Here is a 26,220-nt window from a genome sequence, read left to right on the forward strand (position 1 = left end):
TATTTTAAGCTTTCTCATTGTGGACTAGTATGTGGAGTAAATAGATAACTCATTGGAACTCAATCAGCTGATTAAGTTTATCTTTTTTGTGTAAGAAACTTATTAAACATCTGGATAAATTTTTAATCAGCTGTTATCAAACCAACTTTTTCTCTGTAAATCAATTAGTGAAATGAAAGTTTGTTATCTATATGGGGATATAAAATTACCATGTAAGGAGAAAGAGAAGAATGTGCTATTGCTAACATCAGATACAGAGTTGAATTGTACCCCTCTTTCTCTGTAGAGTAACACCTCATTCTGACGAGGGGAGGGGGGGGGAGGCGGAGAGAAGAAAAAGATTTGTCACGAGCTAATACTTCTACAATAAATGCGATGATGTTCCCTGCTCTAAAATGAAGATATGCAAGTAATTAAATACTTTTATCTGGAGAACGTTCTTCTGCCCTTACTACATAGCTTTCCAAAGGTTGTTCGCTGGAGCTCTTGTAGTAATTCAAAGATCTTAATCATGCATCTTTAGTTGTCTTCTTTTGTTTGAGAGTTACTTAATAACTGTATATAAGAGGCAACGGCAAAGAATAAAAGATGAAAAGCAGGCATTCAGCCCTTGTACCTAAGATAAAAGAAAAAAAAATATCAATCCACCTTACTGGGTGAACTTCCCATGGGGTACTGATTCTTTGGTATCTACTAAGAATTCCCAACAAAATTAGAAACAAACCTAGAGTTTAAGTACATAGTTTGTACAGTGGTTTGGTTATTAAATCTTGCCTTAATTAGGAAAAATGAAGACCAGAAAACTTCAAAGTTCAGAGCTGATCCTTGCATGTTAACCCCTCTCAGCTTGGGTGTTTTGATTACTCAACTAGGACTCCAGTTGGCTTTTCTTTGAGTATGCATTCCATATGTTTAATCAAGATGGCATATGTATATCTCATAGCCTCAGGTTTTGAAAATATTTCACCTGCCCTCAACTGTCTGAAGAGAAACGCATTTTTACCGGTAAAGTACTGAGTCTTTGTGCTATTTGTGGGTATTCACTACAAGCTTGTCAGTTCATGCATTCCTCACACAGCAATGAACACAACTGACATGTTTTTGTTAGATCATACGCTTATTGACATAAATTCTACCATAGCATTCGGGGATATATGCTGTGGCATATAGGTACATTTGTCCTGAACGTGAAAATTAAACTTAAGTCACCTAAACATATTCCTAGTCACATAGGACTAGGAGTTTGTTGCACCTCACAAGAGCTAGACTGGATAAGGAAGTAAAAAGACTGCAGTTGTTTTGGGATAATGCTTGTTTCAGTAATTTTTTTTTTTCTGAGTTAAACTGCAATGAAAAGATATGTTAAGGAGAATAATTCCCTCTCATACATGAAATACACTTTCATTCTCGCATAGTTATGTGTGATAAAGAGACATAACAATTCTGTCTTTTGAAACTTCGTGAACCTAGCTTTTATTCTCTACAGTATAGGCCATACGCATACGCAGCTAGCAGAAATTTTAAGTTTGTCCTAGGGCCTTTCACTGCCTGGAACCTCCATAACCTAATTCCTTTGCCCCTAGTAGCTTCTCCCAGAGCAGCTACCCTTCATCAGGAGCACAGTAACTCATCAGAGCAGCAAACACATAAGGAGGAATAGGATCGTGCTGCAGCCACAGAAGCAGTGGGTTATCTGAGAATGTGAGTGGTTTATCAGACTTTACCATTTGCAGCGTCTAAGTTATTTTTCAGCACTGTTCTCAGAAGAACCGTTCTGATGAATAGTACTGAAGAATGTCAGTGTTCTAATCACGTATCTGCCCTCTGCAAGTATACAGAAAGCCAGGGGGCTTTCTTACATACTTAAGAAACCCGATTTTTAAAAAGTGGAATTTAAGGATAGCCCTTAGACAAGAGAGTGAGAAAAGATCAAATCATAGAGTGACTTTTAAGTACTGAATTTAAAACTATATTCTTTAGCCTTTTAACTTAAAGGTTCAAATTGAACACCTGTGCCCACATAAAATTTTTGAAATCTGCTAGCATGGTGGAATATACTTTGTTCAATCTTAAAACTTGCCTCTATTTGCAGTTGAAGTTATTTGTTCGTTATGTACTTTACATGCCTTTACACTCAAACTTAAACTCTGCAAAGCAGAGTTATGTGAACCTTAAAACAGTAGATGTGGAGAAATCTTTTGGCTGCTGCAGCATCCTGTGAAGGTTCTTTCCCCATGCAGGCTAACTAAGAAACACCTGTGGCTCGTTACACTGGGGAAGTTGCCTTGAAACAGGTGCTGTAGCATTCAGCCAATCACTCTGGGAGATGGATGGTCAAGTGACCAATAGCCTTGACCCATCTAGTAAACCACATGACTCCTGACTATTTAAGGCAGGGCATTTGTTCCTAAAGGGAGGCATTTCCTCCTGAGCCTTGGAGGAGTGTGGGCCTTCCTTAGAGTAGAGCCTGAAGCCTTCGCATTAGAACATTGGTCTGCTTGGAGCCACCTGAAGCCTTCCAGCTGCGACACAGTAGATACTCCAGACCACATAGAAAAGCAACCCAATATCTTCTCATTTCTTAGTACAGGTTTAGGCATGTATCAAGTGAATACATACACTTGTTATTTTCCATTGTTCTGTCCCTTACTCTTCTGTTCATAGGCTGTATAATAAAATCTGCACAGAGATATAATTTCTTCCTTTTCAGTCATGAAAAACATAGGATTTTTTTAAATAAGGCATACTCAAACATTCTCTCAAACGTTTTGGTGAGAAAGACCAGAACCATTTTAAGCTGACAAGAGTATGAAACGCCAGTTGATCAAGAGCTTAGAACAAGTTAATATCTCCTTTTTATTTTCCATTTCTCTTTCCTTTTTTCCTTATGTTTAGGACTTCCAGTACTTAAGGCTTTAATATATGTCAGCTGAACCCAGAATTTGAATGTTTGCCCTGAGCTAAGATGGTATGGCATGTGTCAGCACTCCCTGAAAACTGTTTTCAGTCAGATCTTTTTGGTGAACATATAGATGATTCTTGCTGTAGAAACAAAAAGAGGAAGAGAGCAAGTTTCTCGCCACCCCATTGATCTTGTATTTATCTTGTATTAAAAAGCCATTTCTTTTCTTTGAGAAAAGTATATACTTCAGCAGCAAGCCAGTCCTGCTATGAGGGTGATAACAAGCAAAATCTAACATAGGTCAGAGGTAAAGAATTCCCCTGGTTCATTTCCATTCTGAAAAGAAACAAATCATTGCCAAGAGGTGTGCCTCTGTCCTTAATAACAAAGAGAAGATCCCCTATGGATTATTTCTGGTCAGCTGTCAGATGCCAGGCTTTTGATGTGGGAAACAGTATATGTTTCCACTGAAGTCTGACCTTTATACCTGCAGGATCTAGTACACTGACCTGAAAACATTCTGCAAATGTTGACATCCCATCCAAAAGTAGGTAGAAACCCTTGTCCCAGCTTTCTGGGGAAAATATAATAATGAATCTGCAGTAACCTGAATTCCACTTGTCTTAGGGATGATCAGCTTTGCTGTTGTCAGCTTTAGTATACTTCTGTCTGAATGACAGCTTATTTCCTCATAAGCCCCTTTGATCACCATTGCTCATTCTGCTCAATAAAGGGAGTCCAAAGTCTGAAACCTCCAGTTAAAATTATTCCAGTTGGGTACTAAAAGACCGTGACTGTTATAAAAACCTGAAAAACTTGGTGTTATTCATGTATCTCTATATCTAGAAAGGTTTGACCCTGCCACTTGCAGAAAAAAAGAGTCATTTTAATGTAACTCATGTAAGTGCAAAGCCACTAGCAGAAGTCTACTTTCCAGAAATTCTCAGAAATCGTGATGTGATGTAAAGAGTACCTAAACAAAGTCCTTTATCTTTAACAGTTAATTTCGTCATATACAATGAATAAAGGCCTGCCTCTGCTGAAGCTAAACTAGCACTGTCTTCACTGGAACCAAGATTTCACTTGATCAGTGTGGGAACCCTACATGTGTTGTTAAAGATGTATTCACAGCATTTTGCCAATTTGTTTTCAATGGCAAAATCCTCCTCTGTATTGGAGTAGTAAAGGTTAAAATAATGGGGCAGTTGGTGGTGTGCACTAAAGTATGGGAGCAGTATAGATAGTGTTAAAGCCTAGATAAGGAGTACCTGAATTTCAGTTTTCATTCCAAGATGTCAGTTGGTTTAAAGCATCTTTGTATAGGGAACCAGTGACTGGGCAAGACTGTGAGGTAAAAAATCCATGACAGAAAATACATAGGAAGTGAAAATTCGTTAGTGCTTTGAATGGTGATCATAATCGACCAATATCTGTTAATAAAAATAGAAAAATAATATGGAAATTTCTGATGATTTATTGATGGAAAAAAATAGGAAGATTATTTGGTGTCAATAGGAATACTGAAAATATACAGTTAACTCCAGATTAATCATTCACTTCCCTGAATGGTATTTAATGAAATACAGAAGACTGCATCGGGTTCAGCTGGAGTTAATGAATCTGGTTCCATTAAACATATTACAACTGAGGTTTTGGCGTTCCTGCTTACACATCTGACTAGCATCTTCTGAAGGTGAGAGATAACACCTTTCTTCTTTCAAATATTGCTTATAGCAGGAGATTATTTGGACAAGACTATAGCAACAGTTGACTGTGTTTGGAACTGAAAAATGCCCAGAGCATTTTCTCCTTTATTAAGAACTAATGTTTAAGCCATAATGCAGAAGAATGATTTTGAAAGATAAATACATCCCTTAGAAACATACTACATGAGTAACAGAGACAACAGTAAGAAGATGCCAAGGTGTTTCAGTACAGCTAACAACATACGTAGCTGGTCAAAGTAATCTGATAGCCATAGGACAGATGGAGAAAAAGTGTCTTCCATAAATATATACCTGAGTTCTTAGAAACAACCACCATGTATTTAAAATGAACAATTAATTAAGGAAAGAAATATGTGGGGTGGCTGTTGCAGGATTTTGTGCTTTTTCTCTTTGTAAGACATTTTATTTAAAATACTGTATTTTATAAGAGCTTATCATTTCAAAAGAGAAACAAATGCAACTGAAGGACCTGTAAAATGGTCTGTTGCAATGTCCAGATTATTTATACTTAGTCTTCTATTTTTCTGTAGAAGCAAGCAGGTTAGATTGTGTTTGATGTCTTTTTTGGTTGGACTCTTACAGTTATACAATGGAGTTGATGTCTATAAATGCTTCCTCTCCTGCTGCCACTATTTACTTTGGCTAATGCATATCCCTTACAGTTTAATTTCCTGAAAATAAAAGGGAAAAAAATATAGGCTACATTAGCATGAAACCATTTTCTTGAGTGACTCTTTTAGTTGGAATAGTGATAACAGTAAAGTGTACTGGTTAAAGAAGATCAATCCGTACAACTCTAATTTATTAGTGAAACAAAGCATGGTTGTTGTATTATTTTTTTAAATGTAGTCTTATTAAAACTCAGATTAAGCAATCACTTTTTCGAAATCAAAAGTGTGCATTAAAATGAGGAGAGGGTCCTGCATGTACCTACAGATAAATTCAGAAAAAATGTTAAGTGGGAATTTAAAGTGAAAGATTTAAACATTAAGTACAAGCAGAAGTATCCAGCTGCGTAGTGAAAGGATTTGAGCAGTGTTTCATTCAGGACTCATTTTCTGCTGTGTAATCCAGCTTTAGATAGAGAGATAAGATAGAAATATTGACTCTAAACTGGCATCTTTGCATGTCTCCAGATACAAAATTTTCTGCGGTAGCACCAGAAGATATAATATAAAATAAGATGTTTCTGACCGAGAACTGAACAGTCTCCTGGCAATGCTGCTTATGTAATTACTGGAATAAGATGGGGCCAAGCTGCCTTTAAAAAACACTAACAAATATGAAAGCATGGTGGTGATATGGAGAAGCGAGTCCGCTGTGGCTTAGCAGACTGAGCAGCAGGAGTGCTTTTCAGGTTTTGGGTCATTGTGCGTTCTCCCCCGTTCCATCCACTTGTTTTTATCATGCTCCATCTTACGTGGCTACTGTGCCTCATAGCCCCTTGCCTGAGGCTTAGTTAAAGTCACAGTGTAAAGGGTGTTTTTAATAAGATTTTGCAGTAAAGATATTATTATGAATGCACTTTGTAAAATCTACTGTGTAAATATATAAAGACTTTCATTTCACAGAGTTTTAAAAAATCTCATTTGTTTAGCTCCTCTTGTTGCTGAAGTCTGGAGGAAATCACCTACTGACTTCCATGGCAGGGGAGCAGGCCCCCAAGCAGAAACCCTGCAAATTGAAATGCACACAAATAGCGCTCTGGTCTCCGCAGAGCCCTTACGTGTGCTTGTATCACTCTACTGATGACACGCAAAAAGCATTTGAAGGTGTTCCACATATAGATTATATACCGCAAGCCATCGTGTGATGTCTCAGAAAGCTCAGCAGCAGATTTGTGCCATACAGCAGCGTGAAGAAGAAAGAGCCTGACATAAAAGTGAAAAAAGCATAAAAGAAAGGAGAGCAGTAATGAGCTAAATATGTGTCTTAACTTTGCTGTGGACATGCACGCATTTTCTCTTGGCTTCCTCTCCAGAATAACCCACCTGATATCAAGTAACTGGCACATGGAATGGTTTACAGATGGATCAGCGTCAGTGACTCTCGTAGCTCTGTATGATTATCTGTCACACAGATGTTTCAGCTTGTATGTGCTTGCTAGCAGCCAGCCCAGCAGCCAGCCCAGCCTTTTGCTTCTTGCGTGAGGAGCAGAGAAGGCTCACCCACAGATGTTTAACCAAGCGACAGAGGAGCATACTTGAGCTGAATACACGTAGATAGCTTCAGTGCGTTCTTGGTCAGCATCATCTCTGGAGAAACAACTGGAAAAGATTTATGGGCTTGATCTGAGAAATTTCTCAGATGCTGCTTAATAAAAGGAGACACTGCATTAGTTGCAGTAGTAAGGATTCCTAGCTTAGCACATGACACCTACAGCCTGCAGGATACATGTGTTGTGATTTGCCAGTTACTGCGGTAATGAAAAGGGATTTTTTGTTTGTTTCTTTTTAGTTAGCCATTAAACTCCCATGACTCCCCAAAAATGAAGGTTTGTTGTGACTGAAGCCAGTGGACTTCCACTATGGAATTTGTTTCTCCACTGATATGAGGCATATGCATCAGAGCATCATCTGGAACTGCACAGACAGATCTTTCAACTCTTCCTGTTGACTTTGTGGGAATTCCTGAATCCAGCTATATCTTGATCATAGTTTACATGACAACGCTGCCCTTCACTAGGGTGGCATTTTTCTGTATGCATTAGCAAGCAGAATGAAACTAGACGGTCCATGGTTTGTGACACAAATAGCTATACTGAAGCCATCCAGTAACTCAGCATATAACACTAGCTAAAACTCAGTTTGAAAGACTTGATAGTTGCAGGGGGAGGTTGATGGGAAGAGGAAAGTATGTAAAGAGTAGTGGTAAAAGGTGTTTTTTTCCCCTCTCGATATATTTGACCTTGGTGATACAAATCAGTATTTGCTTGAAATTAAGTGGGCCAGATGACTAAATAATAACTACTCATTTGACCTTGCAGATGCTTACTCACATGTCTGATTTGTGCCTCTTTCAACAAAGGAGGGATTTTTATTTTTTTTTAGTTTCGTGACACTGAGAAATTTGGCACTTCAGCGGAGCTTTGCAATAGCAGTTAATGGTGTAAAACCAGTATTGTCTGGGTAGCTGTGTTATATCGTTATTGCTGAAACTAGGAAACCTGTTCCATGCACCACAAAAGCTGTAGTCTTTCCAGTCATGGACAGACATGCTTGTAGTATCTTTGTGCCACAGGAGAGGGAACTGACACCAGCTCTTTGTCATCACTCCTTTGTTGGCTTTCAGTACCTTCATGCTGTAATTGATAGAGAAGCTTGTGTGAACGATCCCTAATTTGCTAATAACAAAATATAAACCAGACTACTAATTTTCTTATGTCTTAGAGTTCCTTTATTGTTTTGTGTTGTGGAAAATGAACTGTAATATAGTTAAATAAATTTCTGCATTTATGTTTGAAGACTATGAAGGGAGACTGATTTCTCTTGATTACCAGCTGTAACTGTAACAGATGTGTAGTGTTTTCATTGTTCTGCCTCATTTTTAGTTTAGTATTACCGTATAGCTGTCTACATACGTGGCGTTTTCTACTGCAGAATAACAAGTGATCTTTTGCTTAGGAGCTTTGGTTCTTTTTTCCCCTGTACATTAGTATTTTAGCGATGCATAGCTACATGGTTTTGCTGCAGAAGCTTTAATTTTGTCAGAGTGAACCTAGTACTTCTCGGTGTTTGCCATCAGGTAAAGGTGTCAATAACTGTTCTCCTCTGTTCTCTTTCCAGATGCTCTCTAAGTCCATTGAGCAACTCAAGCAGCCTGGCAGTCACCTGGAGGAAGCTGAAGAAGAGCTCCACGGAGATCACTCGATGCAGGAAGAGCGAGCTCCGGCCAGCAGTGCCAGCGTTAGGGCTGAGAGCAGCAGTGCTGGTGTGGATGACAGAATAGGACAGCAGGTGGGGGCTGTGAAAGTCAAAGAGGAGCCACCGGACAGTGATGAGGATGTTCAAACCCAGCAAATGGAATCTGGGGAGCAAGCTGCTTTTATGCAACAGGTAATAGGCAAAGATTTAGCTCCAGGATTTGTAATTAAGGTTATTATCTGAACATCATGTGCTTTTTCTAGGCTTTGATAAGCAGTTGTGTTTTGATTCACTGATCTAGCAAATCCTGATTTACTGTTCAAAGAATCTAACAAAGGCAGAAGTGTTGTATGCGCACTTGAAAACATAGTGAAGCTCATCCTTATGGCCACTAATTGAGAAAATACCTGTTGCAGTCAATTATTCTACATAAATCTTTGCGTAATAGCTGATAGACTTCGTATTAGCCCAGGATTACATTACATCGCTTAGTTCTAGGGAGAGAGAACTCGTATCACCTAGCTTGTTGAGATCAGCAATAGCTGGAATTAGCTTCCAGACCTGATTGATGAAACATTCTTCTTCTCTGACTTTGAATCCTCTGACTTTTGCTTTCAGCTGTCTGTATATACTGTATCATACCGTAGTCTTGAACACTGTTAACGTTAGGGTATTTTTTTCCCCCGTAGACAGGTACTGACTGCTATATCAGTCGTCCCAGGATGGTGTATGAAGTATAATTTAGAGAAGATTACGAGGTGGATGTAAAGAGGCGAGGCAAGGCACTGTTTAAAAATTGCATCATTTTCTTTTTTGCACTGCTTAGTTAATTTTCCATTCTGTCTTAGTTGATGATGCTGTCCGCAGAGACATTCTTAAATGAAGCAGCTGCAAGTACTGGTGAGAAGCAAAATGCAGCACTAGGTTAGGTTCCAATCAGCTATTAGAACATTGCATGAAAAGCACAGAACTGTCGTCATTACCATCTGCTATCCAATCACTCGTTGTTTTTTCTTCAAATAAAGACTAATCATACATAACCTTTACAGCTAGGTTCCACGGACAGATACTAAAGTAATGGCTGTGTACAAAGTGCCAGCTGGGCTAAAGGAAACTTCAGGTTGTCGCTGGGCGTTTCACCAGGGCTGAAAAGCGCGGCGCCTTTGTGCAGCCAGCGAGCTGGCGTCCCGTTCCGTTGCTGTAAGAGCAGGCAGAGCAAGGCTGGATGCAGTGGAAGGCCCTGTTTATTTAAGTCGATACTTTGTCAGGTCCCCGCTGTTCCCCTGCAGAAAAGTGATTTTGGGAGGGGGGGCAGGAAATGCCTTATGGAAACAGGAAGCCCAAGTGATTCATGTGCTGAGGAATGCGGGGTGGGGGGGACGGGGCAGCGCTCCCTCTGTTTTTAAAGGCACTCTATGAATTGATTTATTGTCAAAGAAAATAACAAAGCGAGTAGGGAAATTGTTAAGGAAGCTTTCCAGTGAAACATTTCCTTCATATTCCCTTTTGATATGTTTACCTTGTTTTATAGGTTTACTTTTGTTAAGCTAGTTAAAGATTCATTGTATTAAGATCCCTTTTAATATGGATAATCCCAAACTGACCTGGAATCCTTGTCAGGTTTTTTTTCTATTAAAAATATTTATATTTCTAAAGCTGAGGTATTTTAAGGTGCAGTATCCTGTTTCAAAAGAGATAGCTGTTTTGCCAAATGTAGAAATTGTTCTAAAATATGTTATTAGCATATGTTGTTTACATTATGCTCTAATACTATTAAATCTCTTATAAAATGTTATGGCTTCTAAAGATACATTATCCTTTTTGCTAGAAGGTCTCCAACAAATGACTAAATAGTTGCTATAAAATGAAAGGCCTCCTGGAACGTAAAGATCATCTTGGATAGGAAAGATTTATTAATTGAGAAAATACAGGTGATTTTTGTGTGTGCTGCATATTTGAACAGAAATCTTTCTCTACTTTGGATTAAAAAATCACATTCACATTCAAAAAGTGAAACATATAAAAATGAAAAGATATGTTTTTCCCATTCTATATAATTTTTGTTTTCTTTGAAACCTGACTTCAGCCTCATCAAAAAGGGATAGTGCATCTTTTAAAATACATTTTATTTAGGGATAAACTTGCAAATGAGAAGAATTTTGTACAATATCACTTCAAAGACATGTATTCAGAAAGGACAACAGATATTTTTATAATGTCAGTCAGATGAGAAACCCCAATATATTACTGGACTTTAATTTCAGAATCTTTCCAATTTGGATAAAATTAAAATAGAGAAACTACCTGGAACCAGTGAAAAGGAAAACTGGGTTTAAACAACCATATTTCTAATTGATAATTGTCTCTTACATTTTAAATCTACTGTATTTATTATAATTTACACCCTTAGAGGTGATCTCTTGTTTTGTGTTGTAAATATATTCTGTTTGTATGTTCCCTTTTTTTGCCTTCTGATATAAGTCTCTTCCTTTCTCAAATAAAGTTTTTTTTTTAAAAGATCCCCTTTCAGATATCTGACTTTGTGTAAAGTTGATAATTTAGTTGTGCTTTTGCTTTGTGTAACCAAATATGTTCGCTACACATTGTTGAAACAATTCAAGCTTTCAGGAGCAGGGTTTTTATTACATGATTCTTACAATGATTACACAAAGTCTTTTATTGGTCTCTTGTTTTATCCTACATCAACCATTTATAAGTTTTACTCAATGTGGAAATAGTATTAATGCATGCTCATTTTCCCATCATGGCATCTGTCTTGAACATGTGATCATATATTGTACCATATAGGAAAGGTAAAGGTGAATTCCGCTTTCTTTGCTCCTAATTATCCAAAATTCAGATGAACTGAAGTAGTTTCCATGATGTTTCTAAAATCTGCCTAGAACCCAAAAGGTGTTGATTTGAAACTGAGCTTCTACTGACCTCTTGGATATTTCTCAAGACCTTTGCAAAACTAGAGTCCACCTGTAAATATGCTGGGGAGGAGGGAGTCCACAAACTTTGCAGACTTTAAAGCAATTGTGTGAGACCGTGAAGTCCTGCTTTAGAAACACCTAAGCACTTCCTTGAAGATGTTAAATGCTCTACTGTTTTGTCATATTTCCTGAACTTTGCTTCAGATCTAGATAAATACTTTGTACTGCAAACCTACCTCTGTTGCTAAAGTGCATGAATTATTAACTACCAAAAGAGTTCAGATAATTGTTGCATTCATGCTCTTCTAACTCTTCATTTAAATTGCAAAGGCTCTTAACAGCTTTGATTCTGGTATAATTTTAACTAAAATAAAATGCTTTCAGCGACATAATTACATGAGAATAAATATTTCTGTAAATCAAATTTAATTATTTTCAGTGATAGAACAGCAAAGTAATGTTTCGTCAGTCATACACAAAAAAATGTTAGATAAAAAGTCAAGTTTTAGGTTAGGAAACTTAACTAGCATTAACAGTATAACATTATACTGCTTGCCCTGTAGATTATTATGTATTTAGAATTTTGTGCCTGTAAGTAAATCATAGTTTCAACGGGGATTTTATTGAGATGCCTTTTGTTTAAGTACTCATGTCGAAATTAGAAGAGCAGCCATAAATGTTTTCAATTTATAACTTTCCTGTTTCAGAGGCTACACCTAGATTTTTTTCTAAATTATTTGTTTACCATGCATTAAAGCACCCTTAAAGAAGAAAGCAATTATAATTTAATACAATTTGCAATTCTTTTTCCAGGAATGATGTGAATGATGTGCATCTCCTTTTTTTTTTTTTTTTTTTAATTCTTTAGATGCCACTAAGCTGCCAATTTAGAAGTACTTACTACTAAATGAGGGAAAATGCTTCATAATATTTTTATACTCGAGACAGACACACATTACTGGAACGTAGGTAGTGTAACATTAGCCTTTTTTTCATCTGACAGTTAACAAACTAGGATTAATGAGTGAATGCCTCAGCAAAGCAGGAGCACTCCAGACACTACCACCACTCATCTTTTCTATTCTGCAATTCATTCGTGCACTATCTTCATTCCATCTTCATTATCATCAGGATCACTAAGAGTTACTCCATGTTACTTGAGCCAACTATACCCTGTTTTTATCTTCACTGGCATTCTGAGGTAAAAATCTATAAACATTAGTCCCAAGCACCAATCTAAAAATGTTTACTTATTTCTCCCCCTTATGAACACATCACAATTTGCAGCCAAAATTAGCTAAGCCAAGTTAATTTCCTTATTGTATTCTTTCCCACTAGCAGCATGTCCTCCTTATCCTCTTAAGAGATGTTTGTTTGCTTTTCATTTATTTGTTTAGTTTCTGATTTCCTTATGCAGTTCCCATCATCTGGGTGGTAGCAAAGCTTCTGTACCTCGCTTCTCAGTAGAGGAATACAAGTTTAGAACATCATATACTGAATTACTGTTCAGGCAAACAGAAGAGCATCCTGGATAAAATTATCTTCTCTATTGCTCCAGCACAATCCTAGTGATTTTTGTGGAATTCTACCACGCTATTTGGTAGGTGCTGTGTTTTGCATTTAGTAGAATTCATGCTTTGCATTTGTGTTTTTCTCTTTTAACTCAGGCTAATTTTGAATTAGTTATAAAGATAAAAATGACAACTAGCTCAAACTGCACAGCCAGTGGGAAGGCCAGGTTCCTTAGCCACGCTCGCTCACTCACCCCCACGCTAAGGGGACGAGGAAGGCTCATCCTTTAGACATGTCCTGGTTCTGGTCCCCATTTGCTGACCTCAACTGTCACACTCCTTTTGCTTAATTTGCTTCTGGCTCCATAACTCATCTATCCCACACAGGATAACTTCCCTGGCTATCTGTGGGTACGCACAGCTATTGGAGAACCCCAAGGGTTATTTCATCAGCAGCTGAAAGTTAAAAGGGTACTAGCGTAGTAACCTGAAATTATTCTTCAGCAACGTCCAATTCTCTGTGATGTCTACATGGGGGCCTTAGTCACTAGAGTTGTTTTGGCAGACTAGATGCTTGTGTTTCAGTTCTTTAATTAGCTGATTAAATGAGATGTTTTTAATCTGGCTGTGGAGCCTTTGTGGCATTTGTTTTACTTCACATTTCCGTAGTTGCCTTGAAGTGACTATATTACTATGTATTATTAACTATTATGTATTAACAGTACATAGCCCTGAAATAAGGGAGGTTGGTTGGAGGATACACTGTTTAAACATACCCCTCTGTGCACTTGGTCCTTCCAAGGTGGCAGCATGTTACAGCATTTTTGGCCTTGAGAAGTGCTGTGCAGGGCAGGAGAAATAGAAATGTAAATTTTGAACAATGTCAGACTTCCAAATAAACCTTCCACCACCTCCCCTCCCTCTCATCATCCCTAATTGAGGTTGTACCCATGGTCTGATATGGACTAGCTCAATTCACTCTATCTTTTTTTGTTGTGGGGTACCTTAGTTGTCTCCTTTAACTGTGCAGCCAGTAAGAGAGGCACTAGCCTCATACCCTTCTGCCCTTCCTCAAGTCTGTGAGTCCACAGTCCCAGTACAACCCCTGCGTAACACAAGCTGGCACTATGATTTCTGAGATCAAACTTGAGCCATAGACTGTCTGGATGGAGCAAGTTGACAGAGCGCTGTGTAGTTGGATTTGGTTTAGAGAAAATTTTTCATTTGTGTACGTGAGGGAAAGCCCCATCTGAATACTTAGCCAGCTTTCTGTCATCTTTTCTCTTAAGATCCTGTCCATCTGTATCATGTTTTTAACTGTGGTCTTTAAAAACATAGGTTTTTATCAAATGCTACAGGAAGAACATTTTTTTACGTCACATCTATGTGAAATTGCATAATAATTAGAATATTTAAAAGTAATTTTTCTTTTGCAGTTGGTTTTGAAAATGGTCCATTTCTTTGGAAAGTGTCAAATCTACTTTCTTAATAATCACCAAGGGGATTATTATTTTTGTTTCTCTCTCCTACTGTAAACTTTCAGTTACAGAAGGCAATAAGACTTATTTTATCACAAAATTAAACCGAGAACTGAATTATCTGACCAAACTGTATAGTATTACAAAATAGCAGAATTCTTTCATTTCACTGATACCTGCACAGAATAACATTGAGAGTATTTTTCTTTTGTGATCCAAAATTTTTATGCTTCTTTCCCTCCTTCAGATACTTACAGCACCTCGATATTTCTGCCACTGCTCCCTTTTGTTAGAGAAAGCAGCGTGTAAGGAGTTGCTGGGACAATACTAGGCAAAATTACTCAGAGGTACCTAAAAAGCATAAATTGAAAGTCTGTAAGTCCAGATCCCAGTAATTATCACTTCACATTTTGACAGTCAGATGATACTACTTTCATACCATTGGGCAATTTATAATTTCCTGTATCAGACAACACGGGGTTTTATTATTACTGTCATTGAACAGGATTATGTGTTCTTGGAAAGCTGCTTCTTTAAACGATTCATTTTGGGAAGGATTCTGTTTTGACCTCTGAATGTCTGTCTCTGTCAGCCACAAGTACAGGCACACACACACGAGTTTTCATTTGCTTCCTTCCCTTCAAATGTGAGAGTGAATAAACGCATGCCTCACAATACTGCTGGCTGCATCTTCATAAAGCTCTGTTGTTTAATGTCCTGCAAGAGCAGCCCAGCCTGAATGCCTTTGAGACGTAGGTGCTCTAATGCAGAAAGCAGTGCATAATCTGTCTCCTCTCATGTTCTGGCCTGTGACCTTTGGATCCCCAGGAGCCCAAGGAGGTCTTTCTGTTCATACTGCCTGTATTTCCTCAGCAAAGAGTCTTGCGAAAATTACAGCTCTGAGATTGCAGCAACGCAGCGCTGGCAAGGGCTTAAGAAGGCTTTGCTCAGGTTCTCTGTAAAGCAGCTAGTGAAGTATGGAGGATTCAGTCTCTAACCCTTTCCTTAGTCTTTTCCTTTTGCTCCCATGAAGAAGGGCACCATGATAATTTTTAGGTGGCAGCTTGCAGATTTTTAAAGCGAATCTCTATTATTGTACAGACCCAGAAGGAGCACGGGACAGAAACTGGGAAATGCTATTCCTCTGTGCGCAGAGGGGCAGCTGCCAAGACCAGCTGCTTCTAAGGCTTGCTCTCCTAGATCTTCCTCTACTGAAAATACAAGTTGAAGAGTTAACACACATCAGAGAGCATGGCTCTGTTACTCAGCTACCCAACTGCACACAGGGACAGGTGGTGATCAGGTTTCCCTCATTTCTCACCCGTATCGATCCATTTTGACACCTTGCCTTAGGACATCAAAAGCTCCCAAGCCCAGGAGCACATCCCTTGACATCTACCTTTTTTTAGAGAACTTTCTGGTTCTCACCATTTATCTGCATTGGTACAAGTCTTTTGTCATAGTTTCCCATTAGTTTCTGCACAGATTTTAGTTTTCTGAAGCTACCGACTTTATACAGAGAGCTTCAAAGCTTCTCTGTTAGTGTTTCTGACAGAAAAAATAAAATGGCAGTGCTGAATACAGGTGCCATCATGACAGGCTCAGCCCAGGGACACCCCACTTGAATAGCTCTGGTTTGGCCATTTCTGCAGATAATTAGGCCTCACTAAGGATGCTAATGGTTTCAGTTAAAACACCTACCCTTTGTGCTACGTAAGAGAGTTCCTTCATAAGAATCTCCATCCATTCTCAGGCAGGCTCTGACATCACAAGCACAGGCAGCACAGAACCAGCAAGAAAAAAGGAACAGGAGCAACCTTCATTCCTGCAGCAAGAGACTGAGCATGGGGGCCGTTAACTCATCCACGTTGATGGGTAACACAGTAACATAGCAGGCAGCTCATTTTAAGTCCTCTCTGAGAACCCAGATTTGAAGTTAGGTACTATTATATGTCACTGTTATAATAGTTTGGAGCATCCTGTAAAATAAGTAATCCTTTCTTTCACCTCCCTGGCCCTTTCCCTCCAGCTTTTAATGAAAAAAAAAAAAAAAAAAGCCTCAAAGCACATTAACTCAGTTTTATTTTCAAGTTCCACTTTCATGCAAGAATCTGTAATTTGGTAAGAAGCTACATCAGGGATGAGCTGACCAGAGAGTAGTTTTGCAGTTGGTGTGCTGAACCCCATGCTCATTCCCAACTCCATCCGGGTCCAGCTCCATGGGTGACCCAGTAGCTGCATCCTTGAGCCTTGCACTGTTCATTGGCAAGTGGTTCCCACAGCCATTGACCACCAAGGGGCTTTCAGGCTGTGAAATCGGTTGGCATGAAGCACATTCAGTCAGAGAAGAGGCAGTGGGTTCCATCTGGTGGGATGCCATACTGATATGAGCACAGCGTTTGTGAAGCTACTGTCATAAAGGCGAGCTGCAGGGAGTCATCACAGAGAGACAGTTTCATAACACAGTTTCCCTCGTAGATTTGGGTTTCCGTATCCAATCCTAGAGGCTATGATTAAGTGGATCATTTAAGCCTGAACAGATACTGAGATCTTAGCTGGCCAATGACAGCAAGAAGTCAGTGTTTGGTTCTCCCTCTTCCTGTCATTGCCACCTGCACATTTAGTGTCATTGCAAAAGGCTGAATATTCACTTAGACAGGTAGTCAAAGTGGATTGGGTACATTAGCGAAGAAATATTTTTGGAAGCTCTTTACATCTTACCAGGATCAGCTCTACTGTGTCTACCTGCTCTTCTGCATGATTACTTCCTCTAGTAATTAAGGAAATCACAAGACAAGGCACTTTATGTTTGATGCATAGCAAGTTATTATTCATGTAGTGCTGGTATTTCCTATTTTTTCTTTATTCTGCTTTAGTATGGATGCTTAGTACTGAAAAGGGAAAAAAAAGACTTTTCAGATGAGGGGTTTAGAAATGGAGGAGGATTTGGCAAGTTGGAAAGAAAGGACACAGTCCCGCTGAGGTTAGTTGCATTCAACCTGCAGAATCCTGTAAATGCATGAAAGCAGAACTTGAAAATGAAACTGAGTTAATGTGCTTTGAGTCTTTTTCTTTCATTAAAAGAAAAATGTAAAAAAGCTTTTAATGAAAGAAAACCTTAAGTTCTGCTTTTGTGCTCCTCTATGTTACAAAGTTTATCCGTTGAACTAAGAGCTTGGGCTTAACAAAACCAGGAGATTCAAGCCCTGCAGCTGACTACACAGCTGAGATACTCTATGCAAAATAAGAAGCTGGAAAATGCTGTATCACAACTTGACCCATACCAGAAACCAGACCCAGTGCTCAGCTATCGCCGCCTCCACAGTTCACTATTACAGTGCTGCCGCATCAGCAACGAACAACTACCTGTCACTACTGCTGCTGTACTCCATCCCTAGGTTGCGTAGCTTCTGAGAAGTGCTGTGCTGGAGGAGGTCCTCAGGGCTTATAGCAGGTCTTTGGGACAAGGAATAGGAAGCAGGACAGGAAAAACAAAACTATCCAAGTCCTTTGGTCTGAGTAACTCACCAAGGGCACCACTGAGGGCAAAAACAGAATTACTTCCTTTAACATTGACAGAAACCACTGCGCTGAATTTCATGTGCTTTCGTAGCTTTAAGCACACAGCAGCATTATAAGAGCAAAGAAATGCTACCCAGTTCTTTCTATAGGCTGTATCTCCTCTGTGCCGCTGAAGCAGCTGTGGTGGCTCGCAGGGATGGAAGCTCCTCACAGCATAGAGCTTGTATCCCTCAAAAGGGTAATGCTGGAGAAGCACCAAAAGGTGAAAGGCAGAGCCGCTTTCCAAGAGTGTATTTTGCAAAATCAGACTAATTATGCCCAAAGCTACCACAGCATTTCTCTCCCTCACCAGAATCTTCCCCAGCCCCTCCTCCCACCCGTGGCCATCCTGCGGGTGTTCCCCTGTTTCTGACCATCAGAAGGGATAAGAGATCCTCTTAGGAATGGCCACAAGCCTTTAGTTAGTGCTGCTTCACAGACGTGCTTGGTCACCCCGCGGTGGGGTTGGCTCCTGGCAGGGAAGGGACAGTGGCCAGCGGCCGAGGCCAGCTGGGGAGCAGGGGAGCGGCGAGGCATCTTCACTGTGGCACTGCTGCGGGAGGTAATGGTGAGGGGAGGCAGAGGAGGGGAAGAAGCAGCAGTCATAAAGTGTCTTAAAGCACACCATGTACTTAGGCTTGAGAGCCCTCCTTGGCTCGGAGAGCAGTTCCGTCCCTTCTGAGGATGACAACGTTACTTCAGCCAGAGGCTCCGGATTTCTACCTCCTGCAAAGAACTTACTTTATTGTCTTTGTTCTCAGAAGACAAGATGGTAACGAGGGATTAACTGCTTTACCTTTTAACTGATCATCTTAACCCATTTTATAGAAAGCTCAGGCTAAACAATTTAAGGTGAGATGCACTGATCTTCTCAGGGAACAGAAGAGTTCAGACAGTTAAAGAAACATTAAAAAAAAAAGAGCTCTGCCAGCTACTACCAACATCAGCTGTTGGTTTTCACTTTCCTGTCATTGTTTCCTTTAATTATTTTAGATTCACTGTTAAACACATATTTTTCTGATGAAATAATGGAGATTAGTCAGTAAAGAAAGCATTCAAAGGAGTAAAAGAAAAAGGTCCCAATTCCTAATTCTCCATACTGACTATATCTTGAATCTCACTTGAGAAACACCGTAACTGCTAAATATTGAGCCAAGAGTATCAATGTTCTATCATCTTTGTTACACTACTTTTTAAAGGTAAATTAACATTTATTTTTCCAGCTGGAAGCTTGTACTTTGATTTTACTGACTTATTGTTAAACTTAATACTGTAGTTCAGTGCTGAACCTGAATTCGGAAGCACTGAAGCTTCTGTTGTTTCTTATCTGAACCTTCTGGGTCAAGGGGATAGATAAAGTGAAGATGGAATATCTAAAATGCTTATGAAATTATCCAGTATATATTTCACCAGAAAACAGTGAGATATAAATTTTAAATTTACTTTCATGTACAAGTTTTTGTGTGCTGAGATGGTTTTCCCTGATTTTTTACTTCTCTTCAGTTTAAGAGCATTTTGCAGTCTTCAGAATTTTTCATTTATGCCTGTATGTCATCTCCTAATAATCTCAAGGATTGGACATTTAAGTCAGTGACCTCACTGATTAATAGCTCCTTCCAAACTGATTTGCAACCTTTTCCCTATTGTGCAAAAACATAACAAAAGAGAAATACCAGTGATTTAATTTGGCATCATCAGCCACTGAAAGATGAGTCGGAAATAGATTCGCAAGTTGATCTTAATAGTGCAGTGACAAGTAAACTCAAGGATGACAGATGATCCCACTGACTAGCAATTCTTCTAACTGTATTATGGCACAGATACATGTGCTGTCTTTTCTAACAACCGGCCATGAAAACGAAGATATTTGTGTTCATATTGCTGTGGAAAAGAGAAGTGAAACAAAAATTAATTTTTAATACATGTTTGGAGGCTGACTGTTGCAAAAGACTGACAGAAATATGTTAGAATCTCAGTTTGTAAGATACTCAAGATGTTTCCCTTAACTTTACTGGGAGGATTTTATTTTTTCCCTCTGAATCGGAGCATCAGTGCTACCTTCCAGTGTAAACCCAGTAGTTTCCTGAATGTTCACGTGCTCAGGGCATTTTGAGCTGCACCTTTAAAAATAAATAAATAAGGAGTGAACTTGTTTGGCATTTCAGGCCTATGACCAAAGCCAGGGAGCCTGGTGAGTGTGCTACTATATTCCCTCTAACTTTATTTTTGCGGGCATCATGCATTTTTAAAACGGTTATCCATTTCCCTGAGCCAATGTAATATAAAAGATTTACTGTTACAGTTTGTGTGTGGCCAGGCAATGGCATATGGAAAACATGTTTCCTGCTATTTAATTTAATTACTCTAATCACGTGCCAGCCCCGGGCATGTCATTCTGGACCTCTGAGGCTCTTTGTCTGTCAAAGAGATGGACAATATCTTGGCTTTGTTTAGTTGCTCTGCAGGCTGCAGATAAAACCACTGAAATACTGACTGTTTGTTTAACCAAAACTTTGTGTTTTAACCATTTGGCTTTGATTTTTTGTTTTACAAGAAAAGATGACATTTTGGCCTTGGTAAGCTGAAAAGGAAATATTAGGGATATGAAGAAGAACTGTCACTTTCGGGGCTTAATAGATGAAAAAGAATACTCTAGCCTTCTGGTCAGAAATCAGCTCTGTTAGCAGAAACTTAAGACATGCATCACTGTTATTTTAGAGTTGCCTGTTAGCAAGGGCAACTGGAAAAGTCTTGTTTATAACCGCTCCGTTCTAATAGGGTTAGCCCTTCATTTAGCACTTTCAGTAGATTCTAGTTTCTTTAACTTTAGTAGATAAAACTGTAATGGTGAAACTAATTATGATTCCATAGCAAATAATTGTACCAATAATGTTGCATCCTTATATTAACACCTTACAGTTATTTTTATATAAGAAATATCTGCAAATTACAGCTTTAAGTCTTTTGACAAAAATTTAAGAGCTTATTGGCAGATTACAGTACTTTATTCATATTATAAATGCCAAATCTGCAGAGAATTTAATCACACGCTTAGCTTTAAGTATGTGCTTAACACTACCACTTCCTTCACTTGCAAGCAAGTGCTCAAGTCCATGTTTTCCTCCATCCAGAAGTGATATTAAAGAGTACTTTAGACTATATGAGGATATAATTTCTAACAATCATGCTGTCGGAAGAGGTAAGAATAAGAACCTGCTTTTAATCAAATTAGTTCCGTCTTATAAAGAATTACTAAACATAGAAAGACTTGTCTATTCTTACACTTTTGGAAACTGAATGAACTTCAGTTACTATAAATTTTAACAGTAAATTAATCTACCTCTTTATATGGTAGTGTGCCAGTGTCCTGCCACAGTAGTTTTCAAGCTACACGGCATGGAAGAGAGTGGGCAGAAGTTCTATGAATATGATTTCAAGAGGTCCGCCCCATCAGAAGGAAATATTGGATGGGATGTGATACAAAAAAGGAAAACGTCCATCTGAGCAGAGCTTACATATTCCTGATATATCAGTGTATGTTTCTCCAACTGGCTTTACTTCTCCCCTGCTTTCTAGCTGAATGAATGAGATACAAAGAAGTAACAATTATTTCCTCTAAGTTGCACAGAACAGCAACGCAAGAATGAAAATTGTTGTTACTATATATTGAATTACAGCTCCTGTCCCATTTAGCTTTGAGCTAACCACTAGATGACACTACTTCCCACTTACTTAACAGATATGGGCATATGCTCCTATCTTCCTATATGCCATTTCATATATTTACATGCTTCTTGACTAAAGAGCTTTGAAAAGGACATTGTACAGGAATTGCCTTCATTCCTATACATTTTGATGAATTTTGTATTTTGGGTATATACACATAGATATTTAGGTGTGAGCATGAAGGTGTACACCAGCATTTCAAGCAGTACACGTGTCTGCATGATTTGTAGAAAACATGTATTATTACTCACTGTGCGAGTCTTTAGGGTGTTGTAACTTAGCAAGTGTCGATGACAGCTCTACTTAAAAGAAATCAGAGAAACTCTAAGAAAAACTTAATAGGCTGGAGTTTGCGGAGAATGTTTCCCTAGCCCCCTACCTCCTCCACACCCCAAAAAAAACGGGATACTATATTGGCTTCTGAAGTGTGAATGTGGAATGCCTGGGCATAGGAAAATGATTATGCTGCAGAGTCAGGCGAGAGCAGGCTGCACTATTCAAGTCAAAAATGACAAACGGTGAGGAGGAGGAGGAAGACACAGAAGGGCTGTCATGTATATCCATAAGGCTGCTGCTGCTGTGGTTTTTAAATTAGGAACAATGAACTTTCCAGAAGGATGTATGGAACGAATCCTGAATTTCTAAAAGCCTGATTTTCAGAAATCCAGAGGCTCGAAATTACTTGAAAAACAGCTCCTCCAAAGTTATGTTTATGTTACTAAATTGCATGCACAAGAGCATGAGGATGTGGAAGTGGAGTAATAGCACCTTCTGATACACTTTGCCTATGTCAACAACTATCTTGCTGTGTTAAGGTTTGTCTCGATTTATAACACATTTGTTCTATATGTGCTATAACTGTAATACCTATGTTGTGTGATATACTTCATTTAAAGAGTATTTTAACTGGCCATACTAAATCATGTCTTTTAAAATCTGCCTGTCAGCTACTAATGTGACAATGTACTACCCATAGTCAAAGCAAAATCAAGAACTACTTTTCGGTTCAGTAATCTAAATTTAAAATATTAAAAATCTTCTTCATTTGGCACCTGTTTTAATCCTAATCCCCCAAACTGTGGTGATGTGGGCTGAGTAAAATCTAATCCTCTATCACATTAGCCAAGTACTTCTGTATGCCAGTCGAAGCTGCAAGCAGGGAGGGTGAGCCTCCTTGCCTTGTTAGGATGCTCTGCTCTGTTTACGTTTCACATTCTGTCGCAAGCCGTTATTTTAGCATTATTTCTTCTCTTTTAATGCAAAGAATTGCTACTAAATGTAGTAAAGCTTTACGGTCATGTAATATGAAGTCCACAGAGTGTCTACCTAGCACGAGATTAGAGAGCAAGGTATTTCTGCTAATTAAGCTGTTTTCATTGTATCAAGTTTGTCCTAAGCAATACGAGCTCAACTGCAGATTTGTAGGACTTCAAGAAATTATATTGCCTTAACAGTGTCAGCTTTGCTGTATCCATGTGACCGTTCAGTTAGTGTAATGTTTCCTCTAGTTCTGTTGAATGTTTGGGAATTGTATTTACAGATAAAATCTATCCCATTCACAACTAAATTCTTCCAGATTACAGCAATGTGAGTCCATAGTCCCTATAAAAGAACGATGATACACCACAAACATAGCACCATATTTGTAAAATTATGTTTCTAAGTCGTTTGTCAATTAAAAGAGATGTATTTATCTGTTTGCAACCAACAGCTTAACTAAAGCCATGTAATAACTGACATTTTCTGAGCAGTTTAAAGGTGCCCAAGTCCCCAGGAACAACGCCTGGAATCAAGGCTACCTAATTTGCAATCATGAGCAATGTAATCAAAATCAAAGCTATACTTTTATCCTGTGCATATGTTATCTGGACAGGTTAATTTATTGGTGATTATGGGTCTAAGGAGAAAAGACATCTAATTTTAAACATAAAATAAGAGAAAGGCTGAGAAATAATGTTAGCCAGAGGTTTTGCTTGTTTATTAAAATGGTCTTGTATTTAATCTAAACAAGTGTAATTACTTTTTCAGACTTTGATTTCCTGTTCAAATCTTGTGCTCTTATATTTCATTTAGACAGGACATTTATGTGAATTGCTTCTTTTTTCACCAGTTTCCTACAGTTCCTTAAATTTGTCAGGAGATTCACATGAGTCTCCCTCCAAAGACTGCTTAGGAAGGGAAAAAGCTCTTCACTCTATTTATGGCTAAGCATGAGCTCCAGGAAAGTTAGCTATAGTATACAACAGCAGGCAACAAAGCAAGCAGCTCATCTTCAGACCTGGATCTGGGATTTGCTGCAGAAAAAATACCCTATTGATACATACACTACCTACGTAGGGACACATTTCCTGCTCAGTCTAATTGTAAAAGCACACAGTGTGAGCTTTTGCATTGCCTTTGAAGGAAAAGAGATTAAAAAAAGAAGTTTTAAGGTGCTTTTGTTCTCTCCTTCTGACAAGCAGACTTTAAGTTATAGTGACCCAAGAAATGCAGTCCTTTGGGGCTAGCCTCTTCCCTTCCTCAGGGCTGGGAGCCTTAGGAGGAAAGCAGCTTGGTTATACCTGCTACGCTTGTGGAAAAGAAGTTATGATTTAATGATATTCCACTCTTAGCCTGTAGAAAAGGACTTCTTGTTATCTGGATCTGAGATGGCAGCAGGCAAAAATTAAAAACCTTTCTTCAAGTAACTTGAAAAGTACAAAGCATGTGAGCAATCAAGTGGATGCGAACCAAAGTCAGAAAGTGGAAAGTAACATATGCAGCTTTGCACAGCCCTGGCAATGGAGATAAAGTATTTATAAGCAAATAGTTCAAAGTCCTTCCTCCTCTCTCGCCACATATTGCCAAGGCAGTAGTAGCAAGCATTTTGGAGCAGTGCAAGCGGTGAGTGAGGTGACAAACAGCCAAATTTGGCCTTTGGTGTGAAGCCTCCTTCACGTCTGCCTGGGACACATGTGTGCCTTTTGACCACTGCTATGAAAGCTCTGTCTGTATAATCCAAAGTCACTGCGCTTGGATTATCGTTTTAAGTGCCTTGCTGAAACGTTTGCTTCTGTACTAAACTGAGATTTGGATTAGAATAATCTACCGTTTTACAGAATATATCAAACTCTAAATTCCAATGCATGGTATGAAGCAGTGCCATTCAAAATGTGTTTTAAACTGAGCATATACCAGTGGAGTGGAATAAAGTTTTATTTTCAATAAGGAGGAAAAAAAAGTACCCTTCCATGCATAGCTCTTCAGACGATTTATACTGAAGAGCTCTTAGGAGGAGTTATTGCTTCCCCACCCTTTCAATAGCATCAAGAATTCCTTTTAAGATAATCTGAAGACAAAACCATTCAGTGTTAAACAAAGTCCTATGACAATGCAATGAGATTTTGGTCTGAATAGATATGAATTTCACCTGGCATTTTCAAACCTATGTTTTATCTAAGGTAGCAATGGTGAGGTTCTTCCTTACATAGAATCATGTGTGGTGATGGTACCTGCAAATGGTAAGGTATGTTTCTGAGCTCACAGGAATGCAAGAGACCACACAAAGAAAGGAAAAAAAAACAAAAAAACCCAAAAAAACGAAAAAGAAAAAAAGATGAGAGACAAAAAAAAAAAACACAACAGAAAAAAGCATCAGCCAATACAAAAAAGAAAAGTCTTCAGGCTTGCTAGAGGGAAGCTCTTGAATTTTGAAAAATAAAGATGGAGCTATATGTAACTATCTCTGTGAAATGTGTTACACCTACAGCACAATCCCTTTCTAGCAGTTGGTTGTTTTATGAAAATTGTTGCAATAGCTAGTTTTACGCACTTGAGGTAGTGAGCAGTGTCCAAGACAAAAGATTTATAGTTTGCTCTGGGTATAATGGTATGAGAGGAACCAGCTGCCAAATGGGACTGTGATTTGAAGAGGGCGCCTTTGGTTTGGTAGGTGGTGTATTTGTTCTGTGGCTACAGTTCACTAGAAGAAGTTGTTTGATGCCCTGGCCAATGATAACTATCTTGGGAGAGGGAGAAACCCAAATCCTCCAAGTTTCAAGGAGAGAGCAGAATGAAATACTTGGGTATGTGGAAAATAAGAAGATGACAAACTCTGTGGCGACGTGAAGTAGATCAATTCATGGGGCACTATGTGGTTTATCACTAAAAAAAAAAAAAAAAAAAAAGATTTATTGACCCCTGATTCATGGTAATTTTTAGTATTAAATGGACCTCTTTTGAAGACTAAGCTGCTTGAGAAGAGGAGACAGTAGTTTTGGAACGAAGCCCTCAGCCTTAGAAATAACACTGCTGGTTTGGCTCTGCTTCCAATATTGTTGCCTAGTTTTAAAGCGTTTCAGCAGGACTTCACTCCAGTCTGGTGACCAGCGTGAATCACTGTGGAGCAGATTAACACAGTGTTTTCCCAAGTATCTAATCTTGTTTTAGGATCAGAATACAAACAGCAGCAAGGCATCCTTAAGACCCAAGGAGTCCTAGGAGCAAGTCTGCAATTCAGCCCCAATGTTCGCGTTAC

At 38.8% G+C, this 26,220-nt stretch overlaps 1 protein-coding gene across 1 annotated transcript in view; it reads left to right on the forward strand.

The window, feature by feature from the left end:
• HDAC9 (histone deacetylase 9) overlaps positions 1–26,220 on the forward strand; it is a 412,038-nt gene that overhangs the window by 211,191 nt on the left and 174,627 nt on the right. Inside the window, 1 exon segment of the mRNA XM_086615076.1 lies at positions 8,415–8,684. Coding sequence (XP_086471202.1) covers positions 8,415–8,684 — 270 coding nt within the window.

Source organism: Tauraco erythrolophus, chromosome 7 (genome assembly GCF_009769465.1).
Source record: "Tauraco erythrolophus isolate bTauEry1 chromosome 7, bTauEry1.pri, whole genome shotgun sequence".
Taxonomy (NCBI): Eukaryota; Metazoa; Chordata; class Aves; order Musophagiformes; family Musophagidae; genus Tauraco; species Tauraco erythrolophus.